This window comes from Eptatretus burgeri, chromosome 17 (assembly GCF_056783735.1).
Source record: "Eptatretus burgeri isolate ZD-2024b chromosome 17, Ebu_testis_v1, whole genome shotgun sequence".
Taxonomy (NCBI): Eukaryota; Metazoa; Chordata; class Myxini; order Myxiniformes; family Myxinidae; genus Eptatretus; species Eptatretus burgeri.
The window spans coordinates 61,050,983-61,069,210 of NC_140977.1; the positions used below are offsets into that span (position 1 = coordinate 61,050,983).

Sequence of the window (18,228 nt, forward strand, 5' to 3'; positions counted from 1 at the left end):
AGGTGAGAAAATTAAACAGTTAAAACGGGACAAATAACAACCGGAACTTAACTTTGAGAACGTCAGCAGGGAGCCCCGAAGGAGACCTCTTGCCGCTCAAAACCGGAACCGGAAGTCGGTCCAGAATACTTCCAGTATTGGTCTTCCAGTATTGGTCCAGAATAGTCCACACGTAGTGTCAGCAGGGAAGTTTTGCCCCACGTGATTTGCTCTTGTTAACCAGCGCACACTCACTATCACTCATCAGTAATCCGGGTATGCGTTGAGGGCACAAAACCCGCTTGGTGTGGCCGTCCAAAGGTAAGGTACCCACTCAAAATATGGACACCCTGCCAGGATCGACGGTACCAATCGGCGTTTGTGGCTGCTTAACAACCCACCGGCCATGGAGTTATCTGCGGCTGGTGGCCTCAGGACTGGGAGTTTGGGAGGAACTTGAGTGCTTCCCCCTCATGGTGAGCCTTGAACCCTGGGCCGTAACAATACATAACCATGTACGTTTGCTCTATTATAATAAGATATATTTCCTTTCGCACATATCTCGATTATGCAAGTCAAAGTAACCACTGATGAACGTAGGCACATCACGAATGTGTTTCTTAGCTTAGGCCTATATAAACAACATGGCGGAATTTGTTAAAGAAAATTTGAAGAAGACGATGTTTTGGTCACAAATATACATACAAAACCATATACATTTGCTCCATTATAAGATAACAATTGGCAATAAAAATAAGGATAACATTTTCCCTCCTGGTCACTCCCATAGGGAGTGGGTGTTTCAAATAAATTTAATTCGGTAATTAGTAAACACACCTTGGCCCTTCTGTTCCACCAGAGCACAGGCTGTAGGACCTGCTGAAAGGACCTCAAGCAAAGTCTGCTGTGACAGGCCACAGTGCTGAGCCAGAGAGAAGCCTTCTGCAAGGGATGCCACAAAGCTTCCCAGGATCATGTTTAGCACAAGGGTCATCCTCGCTGCATTGCCAACCTCACCTATCAAAACAGAAAATGAGAAGCTTCATTCTACAAAGAATAACATATGGAGGTTAAAACAGCTATGAAATTGTGATCGAGTAATTTGTCTGACACTCGAGTGGTTACGTTTTTGTTGTAGACAAAGTCAAGACTTGTGGAATAGCTAAATCAGAACATACCAGAACAAAAAGCACAATAGAGGAGAGCAAAAACAGTCAAAAGTGGGGAAACATGAAGAACAGGGTAGAGGGCCACACCAGAGGGACATGGTGAAGGAAATTATGAAAGAGTAAGGGGAGGAAAGAAGACCTGAGCGGTAAACAAATAGGATACAAGCTCAAGCACAAGTAAGCGGCTGAAAGAACAGGAAGGGAAAACTACGGATGAAAGAGCAATGCAAAGAATAAAGGAAAGGTTAGGGGAAGAGGAGTAAAAACACAATAAACTTGAAAGGAAGGGTGTGCTTGGAGAGCGTTAGTGACGGTAGAAAAGATCATGAGTATGGATGGGGGAACATCTGAGAAGGTGGTGAACAACCATCTTGAAGACCTGAAAGGAAGAATGATGTTGAACAGACTTAGGAAATTTGTTCTCCAGATGATGGAAGATGAAGAAATGAGTGGAGATGAGCATCGAGCATGGATGTGGGAGTTTCACCAGAAGTGGGCAACTGGAAGAACACATGTACACTGGAAGGAAAAGAATACAAAAAGGACAGAGATTGCAAGACAAGAAAGGAGGAGATAGAAGAGAGGCCACGAACTTGTCTGCGATGTGGGAACAACAGGCCCAGAGTTATGGATTATTTTCAGAAGATTCCAATGATTTTGTGAGCCGTAACCAGACATTGAAAGGTGAGGTTATTGGCGTACAGTAAGTCCTGGGGGGAGAGTGGGGGGGGTGGGGAGGTTAGGTTCTAGGGAAAAAATTTTACCACCAGACAAAAGACATTATATACATAAAGAGTACAAGTTTAAAATAATTTTTACCTTGGTGTACAATGCACATTCAATGTACATTTTTATGCACCTTCAATGTACATTTTATGTACATACATACATTATGGGAGAGGGATGGGGTGGGTTACATGGGTTCAAACGAGATGGACACTGCAGGGATTTTCCTTGAGAAGTATGTCAAATAAGTAGAGGAGAGTTTTCAGCAGATGGTCTTTTCAGAAAGACACACACACAGAGACAGAGATTTTCTCAGGTGGAAAGACATATTCCAAGGAACAAGAATGGGGCCAAGACACTGCTTTGGGGGCATTCCAGCCACAACAGGGAGAGGAGACACATGGATGAGAGCCCAAAGTTATCTCGAGCTTTAAAAGGAGTGGCACAGGACTGTGGGGTATCAAGGCAAAACAAAAGACATTTAATCAATATCAAGCCTCCATTTGTGGATGAAACCAGCTCAATCTGTCTCAAACACTCCACTCCACAATCTATTTCATTCTGCTGAGTCTGATTGGGTTGCAGAGGATTTTATGGTGATGGTCTGTTGAGGAGACTGAAAATGATTTATATCTCAGCTCATCTGTTGGCCATTCAAAAGCTGGTTCATTGATGGCATGTACTTCCCAGGTTAACAGTGATTTATGTCCAGGAAGAATATTTTCCCAATTATGACTGCAGTGACGATGTTAACATAACTCTTCTGCATAAACTATTCACAGATTGTTGTAAACATGTATCCTGTTTGGTTAAACCATGCTTTTGCCCTTGTGCTCCACAGGTCAGGTCAGGTAAGGTAAGGTATGTGAGCATGTGTCAGAGTAGCACGTTAGTGCGTCCACTTTCTGCCGGTACTTCAGGGACATCTGTCTGGCCATCCCCCAGGAAGATGCCTGACCCATCCCCATCTCCTTGAGATGCTGATCAACCTGCTGCAACCACAAGGCATGTGGTCGGCCCATTGGCCTTCTCCACTCACGAGGCGCCCTTGCTGAGAAAATCTGGTGAGCAGGATCAGCGTCAGGAAAATGAGCCACATGTCCATGCAGCCGCAGCTGACACTCACAAACTATGCATGTAACAAATCTCATTTGAGTCTCTCTCAGAAACCGCTCATTGGACAAAAAGTAAGACCAGTGATAGCTAAGGATTCTCCGAAGAGACCTGGTACCAAAGTATTTAAGTCTCCATCTCAGATCCCTGTTCAGAGTCCAAATCTCACATCCATAGAGCAAGACTGGAAGCACCAAAGACCTGAAAACTCGGACTTTTGTCCTCCTGCACAGGTCCCAATAGCGTCACATCTCATGACCCAGTGAATTCATGACTCCCCAGGCCATGACTCACAGCCAGCAGACATGAATATCACTGCCAAGGTACTGCAAGTGAATCTCTCCATAACCTCAACATCCTCAACACAAACAGGTACAGACAAGAAACCAGCATTCAGGATGTTACTGAAGGCATGGATCTCAGTTTTGACCCAGGAAACCCAGGATACCAGTGGCTCCGACTCCTCATTCAGCACCTCGAGGGGCCCCAAAAGGATATCCAGACTCCACGCAAAGATGACTGCATCATCTGCAAAATCAAGGACAGAGATCTTGGCATTCCCAAACGATGCACCGCAGCTTGATCTCTCTAACGTCCTCCCCAGAATCCAATCCATTCAAGCGTTGAAAAGTGTGGGTGCCACACCCCTGACAAACTCCAGGAACAACTGGAAATAAGTCAGACATTGTATCACCACATCGCACAGCACTCTCAGTCCCAGAGTGTAGTTCAGACATCAGAATGATCAGTTTTGGTGGCACCTCACAAAGACCAAGAATCCTCCAGAGGACATCCCGATTCACTGAATAGAACGCTTTGCAGAGATCAACATGAGCAACAAGCAGCCTCTGCCGAAACTCTAGTCTGCATTTGGTGAGGATACGTCCAATCATTGACCTTTTTGATGGAAAGCCTGACTGCTCTGGGCGATAGTGCTCAAACAGATGGTGGCGAATCCTATCAAGAATTATCCGAGCAAAGACCTTGCCTGGTACTGAGAGCAGCGTCGCCCCTCGGTGGTTGTTACAGTCTTTGCGATCACCCTTCCCGTTTCAGAGAAGGACAACAAGGCCCCTCTTCCAGTCAGTTGGGATAATGCCTGTGTTCCAGGCAGTGTATAGAACTGCATGCAACAACATGAGTACACCATCTAAGCAGTTCATCTTTGCATCATACTGTATACTTTTAACAAGTGTGGTCAAAATCCCCTCACCGGTTCACAAGTTAGCACAGTAACATAATTTTTACCAAACATGACCTCTGATCTTTAACCTCAAAATCTAATCAGTTCATCTTCACATAATTATACATTCTTGTACCAAGTTTGACTTCGTCTGAAGACTAAGTCTTCAGAAGTTCAGCATGGATGCCAAAGCTCCCAGGAGCTTTACCCCATTTCAGCCAGTTTAATGCAGCCTCTGTTTCCACAAACGAAGGTGAACCATAGCTGATTGGAGAGTCAGCAATTGAGATTGTAAGACCCCCAACATCCAACTTGACAGCTGGTGGATCAGCCTGGTGCAGCTGCTCAAAGTAACAAGTTCAGTTCTTTCATCCCCTTTTCCTGTCCAGGCTGGAGTTCCTCAAGGCAGTGTTCTGTGCCCGGTTCTTTTTCTGGTTTTCATCAATGATCTCTCCGACTCTGGAAAATCCTCTTTATCTCTTTGCTGATGACTCCACCCTCTGCCGTACCATCTGTCATCCCTCAGACCGGCAAGCCGCAGCTTCCTCACTCTCTGCAGATCTGGGTAAAATCACAAACTGGTCCAACACGTGGAACATGACGTGCAATCCGGACAAATCTCACACTCTCACGATGTCTCTCCGAAAGGACCGTTTGGAACCCCCCCCCCCCCCCCAATACACTTTCTCAGCAATACACTGGAAGAAGTCCTTTCTTTCAAGCTTCTGGGTCTCACTATCTGCCATGATCTTTCCTGGAAAAGCCACATTTCCAACCTGGCCTCCAAAGCCAGTCACCGACTGCGATTCCTTCGTCGTGCAAAGTCCTTCCTCAGCCCACCTGAGCTCCTGACCACACACACAAAGCTTTCATTCACAGCCTGATGGAGTACTGCTCTCCCGTTGGGCTGGTGCTCCTGCCTCTCACCTTTTTCAGCTTTACGGTGTGGAAACCAAGGCATTTCGGATCACTGGTATCTCCCATGATGGGGTTGAGTCTCTGGGCCTCTTACTCTCTCACCACAGGCAGATCGGTGGTCTTTCTGTCTTCTACCGTCTCCTCTCCGGTCTCGCCCCCCCCTCCCCCCCCCCCCGCTCTGCCTGTGATTTGTCCCCACCATATTTCCGTAGAGCACTCAAGGTCCGCCAACCCCTTCTGGAAAAACAACCAAAATTACGAATCACTGCTCACCTTCACTCTTTCATTCCTCTTTTGTATACCCCATGTTCCATCTTGTATACCCCATGTTCCCCGCCCCATCCCTCTCCCTTCCATAGATCTAATGTCGCTGTTCCCCACTGTTTTGTCCTTCCCACTCCCGCCACTCTTGTCTCATGTCCCCCTTGATGTGCGTTGTGTGTTAGCTCTCATATGAGCCTCGCCAAGGTATACATAAAAAAACCCCACCCAGCGGGCCTTCACTTCAGACTCCTCTGTCAAGAGCCCCCCACCATCTGCTCTAACTGCAGTACACTGAGAGACGGCCTTGCAGGAACGCAATGAACGAATTCCCCTGGAAGCAGGACGAGGATCACCTGACCACAGGTGATGCTCTACCCCCTCACAGATTCCTCGCACATCGGCCTCCTTGTCCACCCTGAGTGCACGTCCAGTTTTGCGCCTCAGCTCCCTGAACAGCTCAGCTCTGCGATTCAGCCTGGCCCTGTGACTCTGGTCAATGGTATCCGTTGAGACAAAATTCTTCTTCGCCCTCCGGTGAGTTCCAAGACATCCACCGGCAACATCAAGAACAGTGGTCTTGGAGGCACTCCACAACTCTTCAGGATCCTCCAAAGTACCCAGACCTCCCAAATCTCCACTCACCCTGTTCGCAAACTCCTCAGCTACCCTCTCATCCTTGAGTCTGTCAACATCGAGCCGAGGCTGGGGTGGTACCATTTTCTTGGATTTATGCTGCAACTTCAGAGTTGCAACATCAAGCCTGTGGTCAGTATTGAGGAACTGAGCATTCCAGTTGACCCTGCAGTTTTGGATCCTCCTCCAGCGACCATCAATGAGTACAACATGGTCAATCTCCTTTGCCACACTGCCAGCATTGGAATACCAAGTCCAGCGATGAGCCTGTGGGCGCTGAAAACAAGAACCAATAACCCTAAGTCCAGCACTTCTTGCAAAGTCAAGGAACTTTGTGCTATTCTGGTTCACAGTTCCAGACCCATGGGGACCAACACATCTCGTAATCATCCCTATCAGTTCAAGTCGCTGCATTGAAATCCCCCAAGATTGGAAAAGTATCTCACCTGAGGCCCTGATCAACCACAGACTCGAGTGTGGCATAGAATGCGTCCTTCACGGTGACATCACTCGCCTCAGTCAGATCATATACTGAGACCAGGGAAATGACACCCAAGGAGTGGCGAATCCTAAGTCTCATATTATGCTCGTTGACAGGTGTTACCTCAATTATCATTGGAGTCAGCTTATTGGACCCAGCTACAGGACCTCCTTGGGCATAGTCACCATCAGAGCGACCAGACCAATAGAAGGTGTAACCACTCGACATGATCTCGCTGCAATCTCGTCTCCGAACCATAGAGAGTGCTGCAATACCGATGTCCAAACGCTTGAGCTCAGATGATAACAGAGACAGGTGATCATCCTCTCTTTGGGATAGGACATTCCATGCACCCACCTGAAGGGACCGCCTCGGGTTAACCCAAGGAGTCCGCCGTTTGGTGGACGACACCTCAGCACACTATGATTTTCGCAATGCAGCTTCACAACATATCACCCAGTGCATACAAAATGATTCGTCAATCCGGCTTAATCATTCTACCATCAACAAAAAAGGTAAAACAAATGCTTGCTAGTAGTCAGCAGGACTCCAACCTCAAAACCTTGTTCGACCAGCTTAAACCACAGCAGCGTTTGGTCAATTTAATGTTTGACGAGGTAAAGCTGGTCGAGACATTGCGATTTTCTGGAGGGCATGTTGTAGGATATGCTCAAAATGCAGCAGCGGATGGTGAACACGAAATGCTTGCTTCACATGCTATGGTTGTTGAAGTTGCCTGCCATTTCGGTGGTCCACGCTATATTCTACACATTTTGCCCTGCAAAAAAATAACTGCCGATCAGCTGAAGGAACTCCTTATCGAAGCTGCATCAGCTGTAGTTGGTGCTGGCGGAACTGTGATTTCTTTGATATGTGACAATTGCAATACCAACCGCAGTGTTTATTCAAAACTTGGAGGACCAGGAAGTTGCCAACTCAAGAGAAATTTGTGTTCTTAGTGTACGACTGCATGCACATCTTCAAAAATGTTCGCAACTGGATTACTGTTGATGGCAAGACACTCATTTGTCGTAGATGGTAATGAGTACAAAGCTTACTGGAGTGATATTCAGAAGGTTTATGAGATCGACCGGGCTACTCCTATTCGCTTAACCAAGCTGACGCAGACCGCTGTTTTCCCCAAGCCCCTTCAACGCCAGAGCGTACCATTGGTATGCCAAGTGTTCAATGACAAGACTGTCGCTGCTTTAAAGACCTTCAAGGATTCACTGGGCATCAGAGAAGGCACAATCATCCTCACCCAGATAATGAGTGAGTGATTCAAGATGATGAACGTGAAAGACCGTTTCTCAGCTATCCATCTGCGCGACGAATCCAGCAGACTGTACAAGTTTCACTAGGCTGGAGCAGGCCTGCCAAATTATATCTACCTGCGCATAGCAAGGAGGTGGTGGTCGTAAGCTGAAGCTAACTCAGCAAACTGCTGAAGCCTTCACTGTGTCCACACGTAATAATGTGGATGCTGCCAAATTGCTTCTGGCAGAGAAAGACTTTGACTACGTTCTTCCTGCTATATTTGCAGATGAAGCCTTGGAAAAGTTTTTCGGCCAAGCCAGGCAAAGAAGTGGTGGAAACTTCAACATTGACGTAGTTGACATTATAGCTGCAGCTAAAATTGTAAATTTGCAAACACTCATTAAGCATGACAATATGCCCGAATCTAGTTCTCGTGTGATTGATTGCGACAAGAACTGTACAACTTCCATAAATCTAGATGAGAGAAGTGAACTCATTGATGAGATTACTCCTCAAGCCACTCAGGATCTCTTGGGGTCTGACGATGCCCTTAAGCATAAAGTAGTTTATTTGGCCGGACACCTTGTTCATAAATATGGCAATAGCACTAGTATGGAGATCATTGATGATGAAGATGGTAACGAGGTGTCATCTGAGTTTCTAGATAATTTGAATAGAGGTGGATTGAGTGTGCCGACTATGTCAACCGTCTTTTTTGTACATAATGCCTATAATATGTATGAGAAGACTAAAATGCGTTGCCGATTTCATTTTGCTGAGCTGTTATCCTCTGTAGACACACCTTTAGCGAGTAGTAATGCTGCATGTACTACTTTAGTTAACATTCTATTGAAAGCTCATGTCCTCAATGTAAGTGACAAAGAAAAAGTTTTGGGATGCCTAAGGAGGCAAGAAAAGCTCTCCAACTAGTGATAGACATAGACATAGTTGTAATAGGCATAGTGTCGTGACATGCATATAATGTTTATGTAATACGATATATGACAATAAATAGCGCAGTTTGACAGCTCTACACACTTGAATCTTACTACAATCAGCCATCTCTCACCGTTTATGAGTTAGACACAAAAACGGGCAAAAAATACCAAAATTCAGTAATTTGACCTTGAAATATGACCTTTTGACCTTGAAGATGACCGCAGGTGGTGTTGAAAATGACACTATTGAACTCGCAGTCCTCAAAAACCCCTATACGGATCCCGAGATCGTGTCTCTAGCCCTTCTCGAAGTCATTTCAGCCCCGGACTCAAGTTAATCCTTCAGACTCAAGTTACAAACACCGAGATCGTGAGGTTCCAGCCCTTCTCTATAGGAGTCTATGGCTTGACCACAAAGGACGTGGGAGAAGACAGAGACACCACCGACCTGTCTGCGATGGCAAAGTGATAGACCCATAGACTCATCTACACTGAGGGAGATTCCAATGATCTTGAGACATGTCGAGAGAGATGGCCCTGGTCTCATGTTTAACATTGGAGGACCTCCATCCATTGTTGGGAGAGATGAAGCATGTTCAAGGTCGAGTGACTTGGTCTGAATCCAAATTGATGATCTGAGATCAGGTCATTGGTGAAATTGAAGGATTTCATGTCAACTGTGATGATATGGATTCCTTGACCTTGCTGATTGGAAGTAAGCTGATAGGTCTGAAGTTCAGGGGATCCGTTTTTGCACCTTTTTACGCTCGCCAAAGGAAAGGGTATTGCATTTGGGTCCGTTTGCTACTTGGCAATTTTTATTTTTGAAGAGTGTGTTGATTGCCTCCGTTTGTTTGTTTGTGTGTTTGTTACTTGGCAAAAAAATTATTATTTTTGACAAGTATGTTAATCACCTCCCCGTTTGTTTGTGTGTTTGTTTGTTTGTCTGTCCGCTCACCTCCAGCCCAAACCACTCAACCGATCATTCTGAAATTTTCAGAGATTAATGTCACCGACCCTGCGACAGCCCCACATTAAAGTTTCGTAAAATTAGGTTGACCGAAAAGGTCTACATAGGCCAATAGGCCAATTTGAGCCAAATTTTCTAAAATCTTCAAATTTCATCCGATTGACTTGAAATTTGAACAATATTTGCATATCAGGTCATTGAATTCAACCACCTATTACTTTTGAGGTTATCATAGGTCAAAAGGTCAACATAGGCCTTAAGGCCAACCCAAAATAGGCTAAATTTTTTAATTGTTTCTAAAATTGTCAATTTTCATCCAATTGACTTGAAATTTGAAGAGCATTTTCATGTCAGGTCGCTGAATTCAACAACCAATCAATTTGAAGGTCAAAAGGTCAACACAGGCCTAATTTCTAAAATTGATAGATAGGGCCAAAAACTAAATCTATCACTATATCTCAAAAAGTTGCGGATAAGTTGTGACAAAACAAGGTGGACGAGTTGAATAGGTGATAAGAACAAGTGGATTGGATTTTGGTTTGGATCCAGTCAATCAGTGGGATGCAAAACGTGAACTGTTCCACCTGAGAGGTATGCGCTCTACCGAATGCCATTCTACTTTGTGCTGTTTATCCAAGTTGTCACTGAGTGATTTTTCATTTGTCTGTTTGTCGGTACAGAACTTTCATGTTTTTCTCTGCAACCCGCTTGTCGGATTGAGATGAATTTTTCACCATTGGTGCGACTACTCATGCAGAATGTTTTAATGATAATTATGACGTCATAGGTCACGTGGTGTGGCAGCCATATTGGAAAAACAGAAAAATTTTGGACCTCTGTATCTCTGAATCCACACCAAAGAAAAAATTGAAACTTGGCACATGGTAAGTACTCCTGAAGGGGAATGAGCATGATTTTTTAGTGACATCATAGGTGCCCTCTTATGACATCATAATTGCAAATGTAGAACGCCACATCTGATGATTATGAAAATATTTGAGGGTCATCTAGGGATAAAATGGGTCATCTAGGGTCATCACGTTCGTCATTGCGGTCGAAACTGCATCGGCTGTCGAACAGACCCTCAAGGATGTACGAGCCATCGCCGGTCAGACCATGGAAGGTGACTGTGGGATCAACGAGATGTCCCGTTCACCTCGGACCCCACGAGCAACCTTCGGTATGAATCGCGGCAAGCCTTCACAACATGTCCGATCGGGTGGCGAGGTAAACACGCAGGCATGTTGGGGGTGTGGGGGTCGACACCTCCATCGTGTGTGCCCTTATAAGAATACCGTGTGTTTACATTGTAACAAGGTGGGCGATCTGAGACGCGTGTGTCGGGCGGCATCGACCACCGTAAAAGTCATGGACGATGATGTACCCGACGACCCGGACGACCCGGGACAAGATCTGCAACCAATGATGAGTCTTTATTCGGTTGGCCCTGCGAAAACACGACCGATGACGGTGGAAGTGGAGGTTAACAAGACGCCTATTACATTCCAAGCTGATACGGGAGCGGCGGTCTCCATCATAGGCGAACAGACCTCGCGTAAGCTGAACGGTCTGAAGCTTATCAGGTCAGACCTCACACTATAAACCTACACCAGCGAGAAAATAAAGCCGATTGGAATGGCAGACGTGTCCGTGACCTATCAGGGCCAGGACGCCGCTCTCAAGTTGTATGTGGTTCGAGGAAGGGGGCCATCTCTCCTCGGTCGGGACTGGCTGACCCGCATCAAACTAGACTGGGCAGCCATTCACCTTGTACAAACCATACCAAGCCGATTGAAGAATAAGTTGGAGGAGATTCTTCAAAAGCATCAAGGCCTGTTTTGCAATGAGCTTGGGAAACTCAAGGGCACACAAGCCAAGCTTTTCATGAAGGACGGCGTGGCGCCGCGTTTCTGTAAACCAAGGCCAGTTCCATATGCCCTGCGGGACAAGGTGAAAGTTGAGTTAGACAGACGAGGACTGTGGAATTATCGAACGGGTGCCATACTCGGACCGGGCCACTCCAGTCGTCACGGTGCTGAAGCGGAATGGTGATGTTCGATTATGCGGCGACTTCAAGGCCACGGTCAACCCAGGTCTTAGTATCGAACAGTACCCACTTCCTTCAATCGATGAGATATATGCACGGTTGGCAGGGAGTAAATTCTTTACGAAACTCGATCTGCGGGATGCATATTTTCATCTGGAAATGGACCCCGGGAGTAGTGACCTTCTGACGATCAATACATATCAAGGACTCTATCGGTACACCCGGCTCTGTTTTGGGATTGCTTCGGCCCCCGCCCTGTGGCAGAAAGCGATGGATCATGTTTGTGTAGGCCTTCCCGCTCAAACCTACCTGGATGACATACTCAGTGCAGGAAAAACGGCTGAGGAGCACCTCAACAACATTGTCAAAGTGCTGACGAAGTTGGAAGCTTGTGGGCTACGCTTGAACAGGAACAAGTGTGCATTCTTCAAACAACGGTTGGAATACCTTGGGCACGTCATCACACCGGAGGGGCTGTTGAAAGGCCCACGGAAGGTGGAGGCGATCCAGCACATGCTACCACCACCGGGACAAGACTCAGCTTCGCTCATTCATTGGTATGGCACAGTACTACCAGAGATGCGTGAGCAATCTGAGCTCTGAGTTGGCCCCGTTAACACGACTGCTCAGGAAGGAGGAACGCTGGGCATGGAGATCCGACCATCAGGCAGCCTTCGATCGTGTCAAGCTGCAACTCACAGAGGACACGGTTCTCGTTCACTACGAGCCTACACGTCCGCTCTTTTTAGCATGCGACAGCTCCGCGTACGGCATCGGAGCAGTGCTATCACACAAGATGGACGATGGTTCTGAGCGACCTGTTTGTTTTGCATCTCGCACCCTGTCGGCAGCAGAGCAGAAATATTCCCAAATCGAGCGGGAGGCTCTCAGCCTCGTCTGGGGAGTGCGGAAGTTTCACCAACACCTGCTTGGTCATCATTTTACCTTGCAGACTGATCACAAACCACTCCAATTCATCCTGGAACCAAAACGAGGTGTCCGAGTGGTGGCGGCGGCACAAATACAACGATGGTGTTTGTTCCTTGCTGCCTATAACTATGATATCCAGTTCGGGGTACCGAGAAGCATGCCAACTGTGACGGTCTCTCGCGATTGCCTTGCAAGGGGGACCCATCTTCGTCTGAATCATCCGATCATGTTGATGTTTTTACACTGAGCCAAATTCAGTGTGGGCCGGTCACGGCTAAGCAGGTGGCTGTTGAATCAGCCCACGATCCTGGGCTCGCCTGTGTCGTACAGGTGATCTCAACTGGAAATTGGAATGACCTGCCTTCAACATCTGAGTATCAACCGTTTGCGTCTAAATCATCAGAGCTGTCTTTAGCTCAAAGTTGTATTATGAGGAAATGTGCTGTATGTAGATTGGATGCTTGTAGTCACGTGATCGGGGTTTATATTATGTCCCGCCCGCTAGGCGGTATGCCCTGTACGTCCGTGCCGCGCAATAAAGTAGAGTTGCCGCTTGCTCCGTTGTCCGCTTGGTTCATGAACACGACAGTAAGATTATTCAACATTATAGCAAGGCTTTCTTTAAGTATGTCAGGGGTAAAGAACAGGTGAGGAAATGTGTTGGTTCATTGAGGAATAGCACCGGGAGAGTGGTTAGTGAAGATGTGGGATGGCAAGCTTTTGAGGGTACCAAGCTTTGAGGCTGGGTAACCTATTGTTTTTCTTCTGTTTATTTTTCTGCATCATTATTCCGCCAGCATTTTTCAGGTTTATTCCCTTTTAAATTCATTTACTCTGCAACCACTTGTCAGTGCGACGACTCATGGAGAATGTTTGAATGATAATTATGACATCATGGGTCACGTGGTGTGGAAGCCACGTCGGAAAAAGGAAAACCTTTGGATCTCTGCATCTCCGAAACCTCTCCATGGAAAAAAATTGAAACTTTGCCCATGGCAAGTACTCCCCATGGGGAATAAGTGGTTTTTTATGATGTCAAAGGTGCCTTCATTATGACATCATAATTGCATATGTCGAATGCTACATCTGATCAGTATAAAAATGTTTGAGGATCATGTCGGGATAAATTGGTCGGCAGAAAAAAATTGATTATGTCATCGGTCACAAGGTTCGGCAGCCATACTAAAAATAAAAAAAGCTTCAAAAATCTTCTCCAAAATGGCTGAACAGATCAAGGTGAAACTTTACAGGTATAACCGCCTATCCATGAGAACAAAAAGTTCCCACCCTTTGACGACGTAGGTCACATGGTTTGGCAGCCAGATTAGATTTACCCAAAAACTTTTCAGATCTCCAAAATGGCATGACAGATCGAGGAGAAACTTCACACACACTCCCCAAGCCTTGGGGATACCAGGGTGTTCACAAATAATTAATAGGTCACATGGTCTGGCAAACATATTGGATTGAAGAAAAATATTTTTAAACTAGAGTAATTCGACTGCGCGCAGTCGACGGGCATGCCTCCGCTTTCCCGCAAAAACACTTGAGTATTGACATATTTGACCCTTGACCTTTATCATAACTGACCCAAAATCGAATCAGTTAATTTCCCTCTCTAACTTTACCTTTGTACCAAGTTTGATGAAATTCTGTCCAATATTTCTTGAGTTAGGGCGTAAACAGTAAAATTTCAGTTTTACCTTGACCTTTGACCTTTATCACATCTGGCCCAAAATCTAATCACTTAATTGCCCTGTCTTACTTTACCTTTTTACCAAGTTTGATGAAATTCTACAATTTGCTTCTTGAGTTATCGCGTAAACAAAAATCCGGACGGATGAACGGACAGACGGACAGACGAACGGACGGACGGAGAACAAAAATTATCTCTCCAGAACTGCTTCATTGATTGACGTGAAACTTCACAAATATCATCTCACACTATTGCTGCATATAGTGTGAAAATTATGACATCATAAGTCACGTGGTTTGGCAGCCATCTTGGATAGAAAAACGCACCTTATCCGATTAACAAAAAACATCACAAACCTGATGCTATTCCCAATTAGAGGCATTATCTAAATTTTTGATGACATAGGTCACGTGATTCAGCAGCCATATTGGATTGAAAATATAAACCTTCAAAAATCTTCTTCTCCAGAACAGCTTGACAGATCGAGGGGATACTTCACACATATTCCTCAAGCCTTGTGGATACCAGGGTGTTCATGAATGATCAATATGTCACACGGTCTGGCAGTCATGTTGGATTGAACGAAAATCTTAAAAAATTTATTTCTGCTGAACTGCTCCGTTAATCGACGTGAAACTTCATACCTATTATCTAGTAATCATGGGGAATATAAGTTTTAAATTTCAACCTAATTGGACGCATAGTCTGGCAGTCAGAAGTTTAATTTTTGAATCTGGGGTCGTTAAAAAAAAAAAAATTTGACTAAGGCTTACTTGACTGCACCTGGGATGGGTTTGAGGGTAGAGGAGCAGCAGCTGAAACCCGAATCCTATCCAGGTTCATCCTGATGACTTCATCTTTGCTTTTTGTTTATTTGGGGTCCTTCTGATAACTCAAATGTTGTACCTACTTGGTCTTCCATTTCATTTGAATATATATATATATATATATATATATATTTTTTTTTTAATCCCATTCTGAATTCAATGGCATAATAATAATAAAAACGCCATGGGTTTTTAGGTGTCCGATCAAAGCGGGGCATTCTGGTACGCAGTCATCACTGCCGGATGTTATAAGGTGGCAGTTCTAGTTATGTCTCTTATTAATTACATAAAACACCAGAACACAAACGCCACACAAAATACACCACACAAAATAAGTCCTGGCAAGGGTCTGCAATCTCTGATTGCTCTTTTTCTTGTTAAACAGTTATTTGGGTTCAATATTTACACAAGAAGAGTCAAGAGAATTGCCAATAACTGAGAGGATCTATCAAGGAGGTGAGGAAGGGCTTCTCCAGAATACCAGGTTGGAGTGGAGGAAGTAAAGGAACAGCAAGGAAATATAAGAGTAGATAAGGCTCCAGGGCCAGATAATATGCACCTGAGAGTATTGAGGGAGGTGGCTGAGCAGGTAAGCAAGATGTAAACGGATATTTTCAACAGCTCACTGGAGTCAGGACAGATACCGGAGGATTGGAGAGCAGCAAATGTAACACCATTATTTAAGAAAGGATTCAGAGAAGAATTGGGGAACTATAGACCTGGGAGTTTGACTGCATTTGTGGGGAAAGCGTTTGGAGACATTAATTAATAAGCGACTAGATGAGGAACCATTCAATTAAATACAAACTAATTAGAGGCAGCCAGCATGGGTTTAATGAAAGGTATAGTGCCTTCAGAAAGTATTTTCACACCCCCTCGACATTTGTCATATTTTGTTGTGTTGCAGCCTGAATTTAAAATGCATTAATTCTAAAAAAAATTGTCACTGAGTGACACAAAATACCACATTATGACAAAGTGAAACATGTTTTCAGAAATTTTCACAAATCTATTGAAAATGCAATACAGAAATATCTAATTTGCAGAAGTATTCAGCCCCCTGAGTCAATACTTCGTAGAAGCGCCTTTAGCAGCAGTTAAAGCTTCAAGTCTACTTGGGTATGTCTGTATCAGCTTTACACATCTGGATTTGGGGATTTTCTTCCATTGTTCCTTGCAGATTTGCTCAAGCTATGTCAAGTTGGATGTAGAGTGTCTGTGAACAGCAATCTTCAAGTCTTTCCATAGATTCTCAATGGGATTAGTCTTGCATTTAGCTGGGCCACTCAAGGTCTTTCACATTCTTGTTCTGAAGCCATTCCAGTGTTATGTTGGCTGTATGTTTGGGGTTATTGTCCTGTTGGAACGTCTTTGCCGTGGTCTTTTGCACTCTGAAGCAGGTGTTCCTCAAGGATTTGTCTATATTTGGCTCCACTAGCAGAGTATCCACCCTACGGGTGAACTTGTTCAAGCATGCAACATGTTCTTCTGACGCATACCTTTATTTGGGCAGTGTATAGGCAACTGACAGCTCTGTAGAGGCAAAAAAACAAAAAACCCACGTTGCGTGCATGAACATACCTACTGCTAATATTTCAAAACACCTCACTGCACTGGAAAACGTGGGCACAGGAAGACTACACAACACTGTAAATGGTGGAGACTTGTAATACCGCCCCCCCCCACACCCCAACCTGGAGGCGGCACGACATGATGCACATTTACATAGATAATTTGCATCACCACTCCAAGACCACCGGCAAAGAGGAAAACAACCCGATACATTAATTGGGATCATGCCGATCCTCTGTAGCAAGTCTGAATGTAAAGAGCCCAGAACTGTAGGAGTAGTGTGACAAACAAACACACAAACACTGATCCGTGAATTATAGTAAGGATTAATTGTTCCATCTATCCTTGCATGTCTCCCAGCCCTTGCCGCTGAAAAGCATCCCCATAGTATGATGCTGTCACCACCATGCTTCACGGCAGGGATGGTGTTAGATGGGTGATGAGCTGTGCTCGGCTTCCGTCAGACATAGTGCTTTGCATTCAGGCCAAAGAGTTCAATTTTCGTCTCATCAGACCACAGAATCTTTTGCCTCATGCTCTCAGAGTCTTTCACATGCCTTTTTGCAAACTGCAGGTTTGCTGCCTTTTTCTCAGGAGTGGCTTCCGTCTGGCCACTCTCCCCCCTAAAGCCTAGATTTTGAAATAGTGCAGAGACTGTTGTCCTTCTGGCAGGTTCTTCCATCTCAACCAAGGAACTCTGTAGTTTGTCACAGTGGTCATTGGGTTCTTGGTCACCTTACTGACCAAGGTCCTTCTTGCCTGGTTGCTCAGTTTGGTCGGACGGCCAGCTATAGGAAGTCTTTCCTATAGCTACCTTCTCTTGGAAGGTAGTTCCATATTCTTTCCATTTCCTAATGATGGAGCTCACCGTGCTGTTGGGAATTTTCAACACTCCAGAAATTGTTTTATACCCTTCCCCAGATGTATGCTTCCTCACAATTCTATCTTGGAGTTGTCAGACAATTCCTTGGACTTCATGGTGGAGTTTCTGCTCTGACATGCACTGTCAACTGTGGTAGCTTATATAGAAAGTTGTGTTTCTTTCTAAATCATGTCCAATCAATGTAATTGACCACAGGTGGACTCCAATTAAGTTGAAGAGACATCTCAAGGATGATCAAAGGAAATTGGTTGCACCTGAGCTCAATTTGGTGTGGCAAAGCAAAGGTCGAATACTGATTGACGCAAGACATCTCAGCTTTTCATTTTAAATTGATTTGTAAAAAATTCTAAAAAACATGTTTTAACGTTGTCATTATGGGGTATTCTGTGTAGATCAATGACAAAATCTAAATTTAATCCATTTTAAATATAGGCTGCAACACAACAAAATGTGAAAAAGTCAAGGGGTGTGAATACTTTCTGAAGGCACTGTAGGCCTTGCCAAACAAATCTTTTCAAGCTCCATGAAGCAGTTTCTGATTGGGTGGATGAGGGAATGGCAGTGGACATAGTAAGTATATGTACACTTTAAGAAGGAATTTGATAAGATACCACATCGGAAGTTGTTGTCCAAGGTGTTGGC

At 45.0% G+C, this 18,228-nt stretch overlaps 1 protein-coding gene across 1 annotated transcript in view; it reads right to left on the reverse strand.

Moving 5' to 3' along the window:
• GLYR1 (glyoxylate reductase 1 homolog) overlaps positions 1–18,228 on the reverse strand; it is a 226,335-nt gene that overhangs the window by 39,833 nt on the left and 168,274 nt on the right. The window contains exon 9 of the mRNA XM_085861442.1: positions 817–996. Within this exon, the coding sequence (XP_085717568.1) occupies positions 817–996 (180 nt within the window). The remainder of the gene's footprint in view (positions 1–816; positions 997–18,228) is intronic.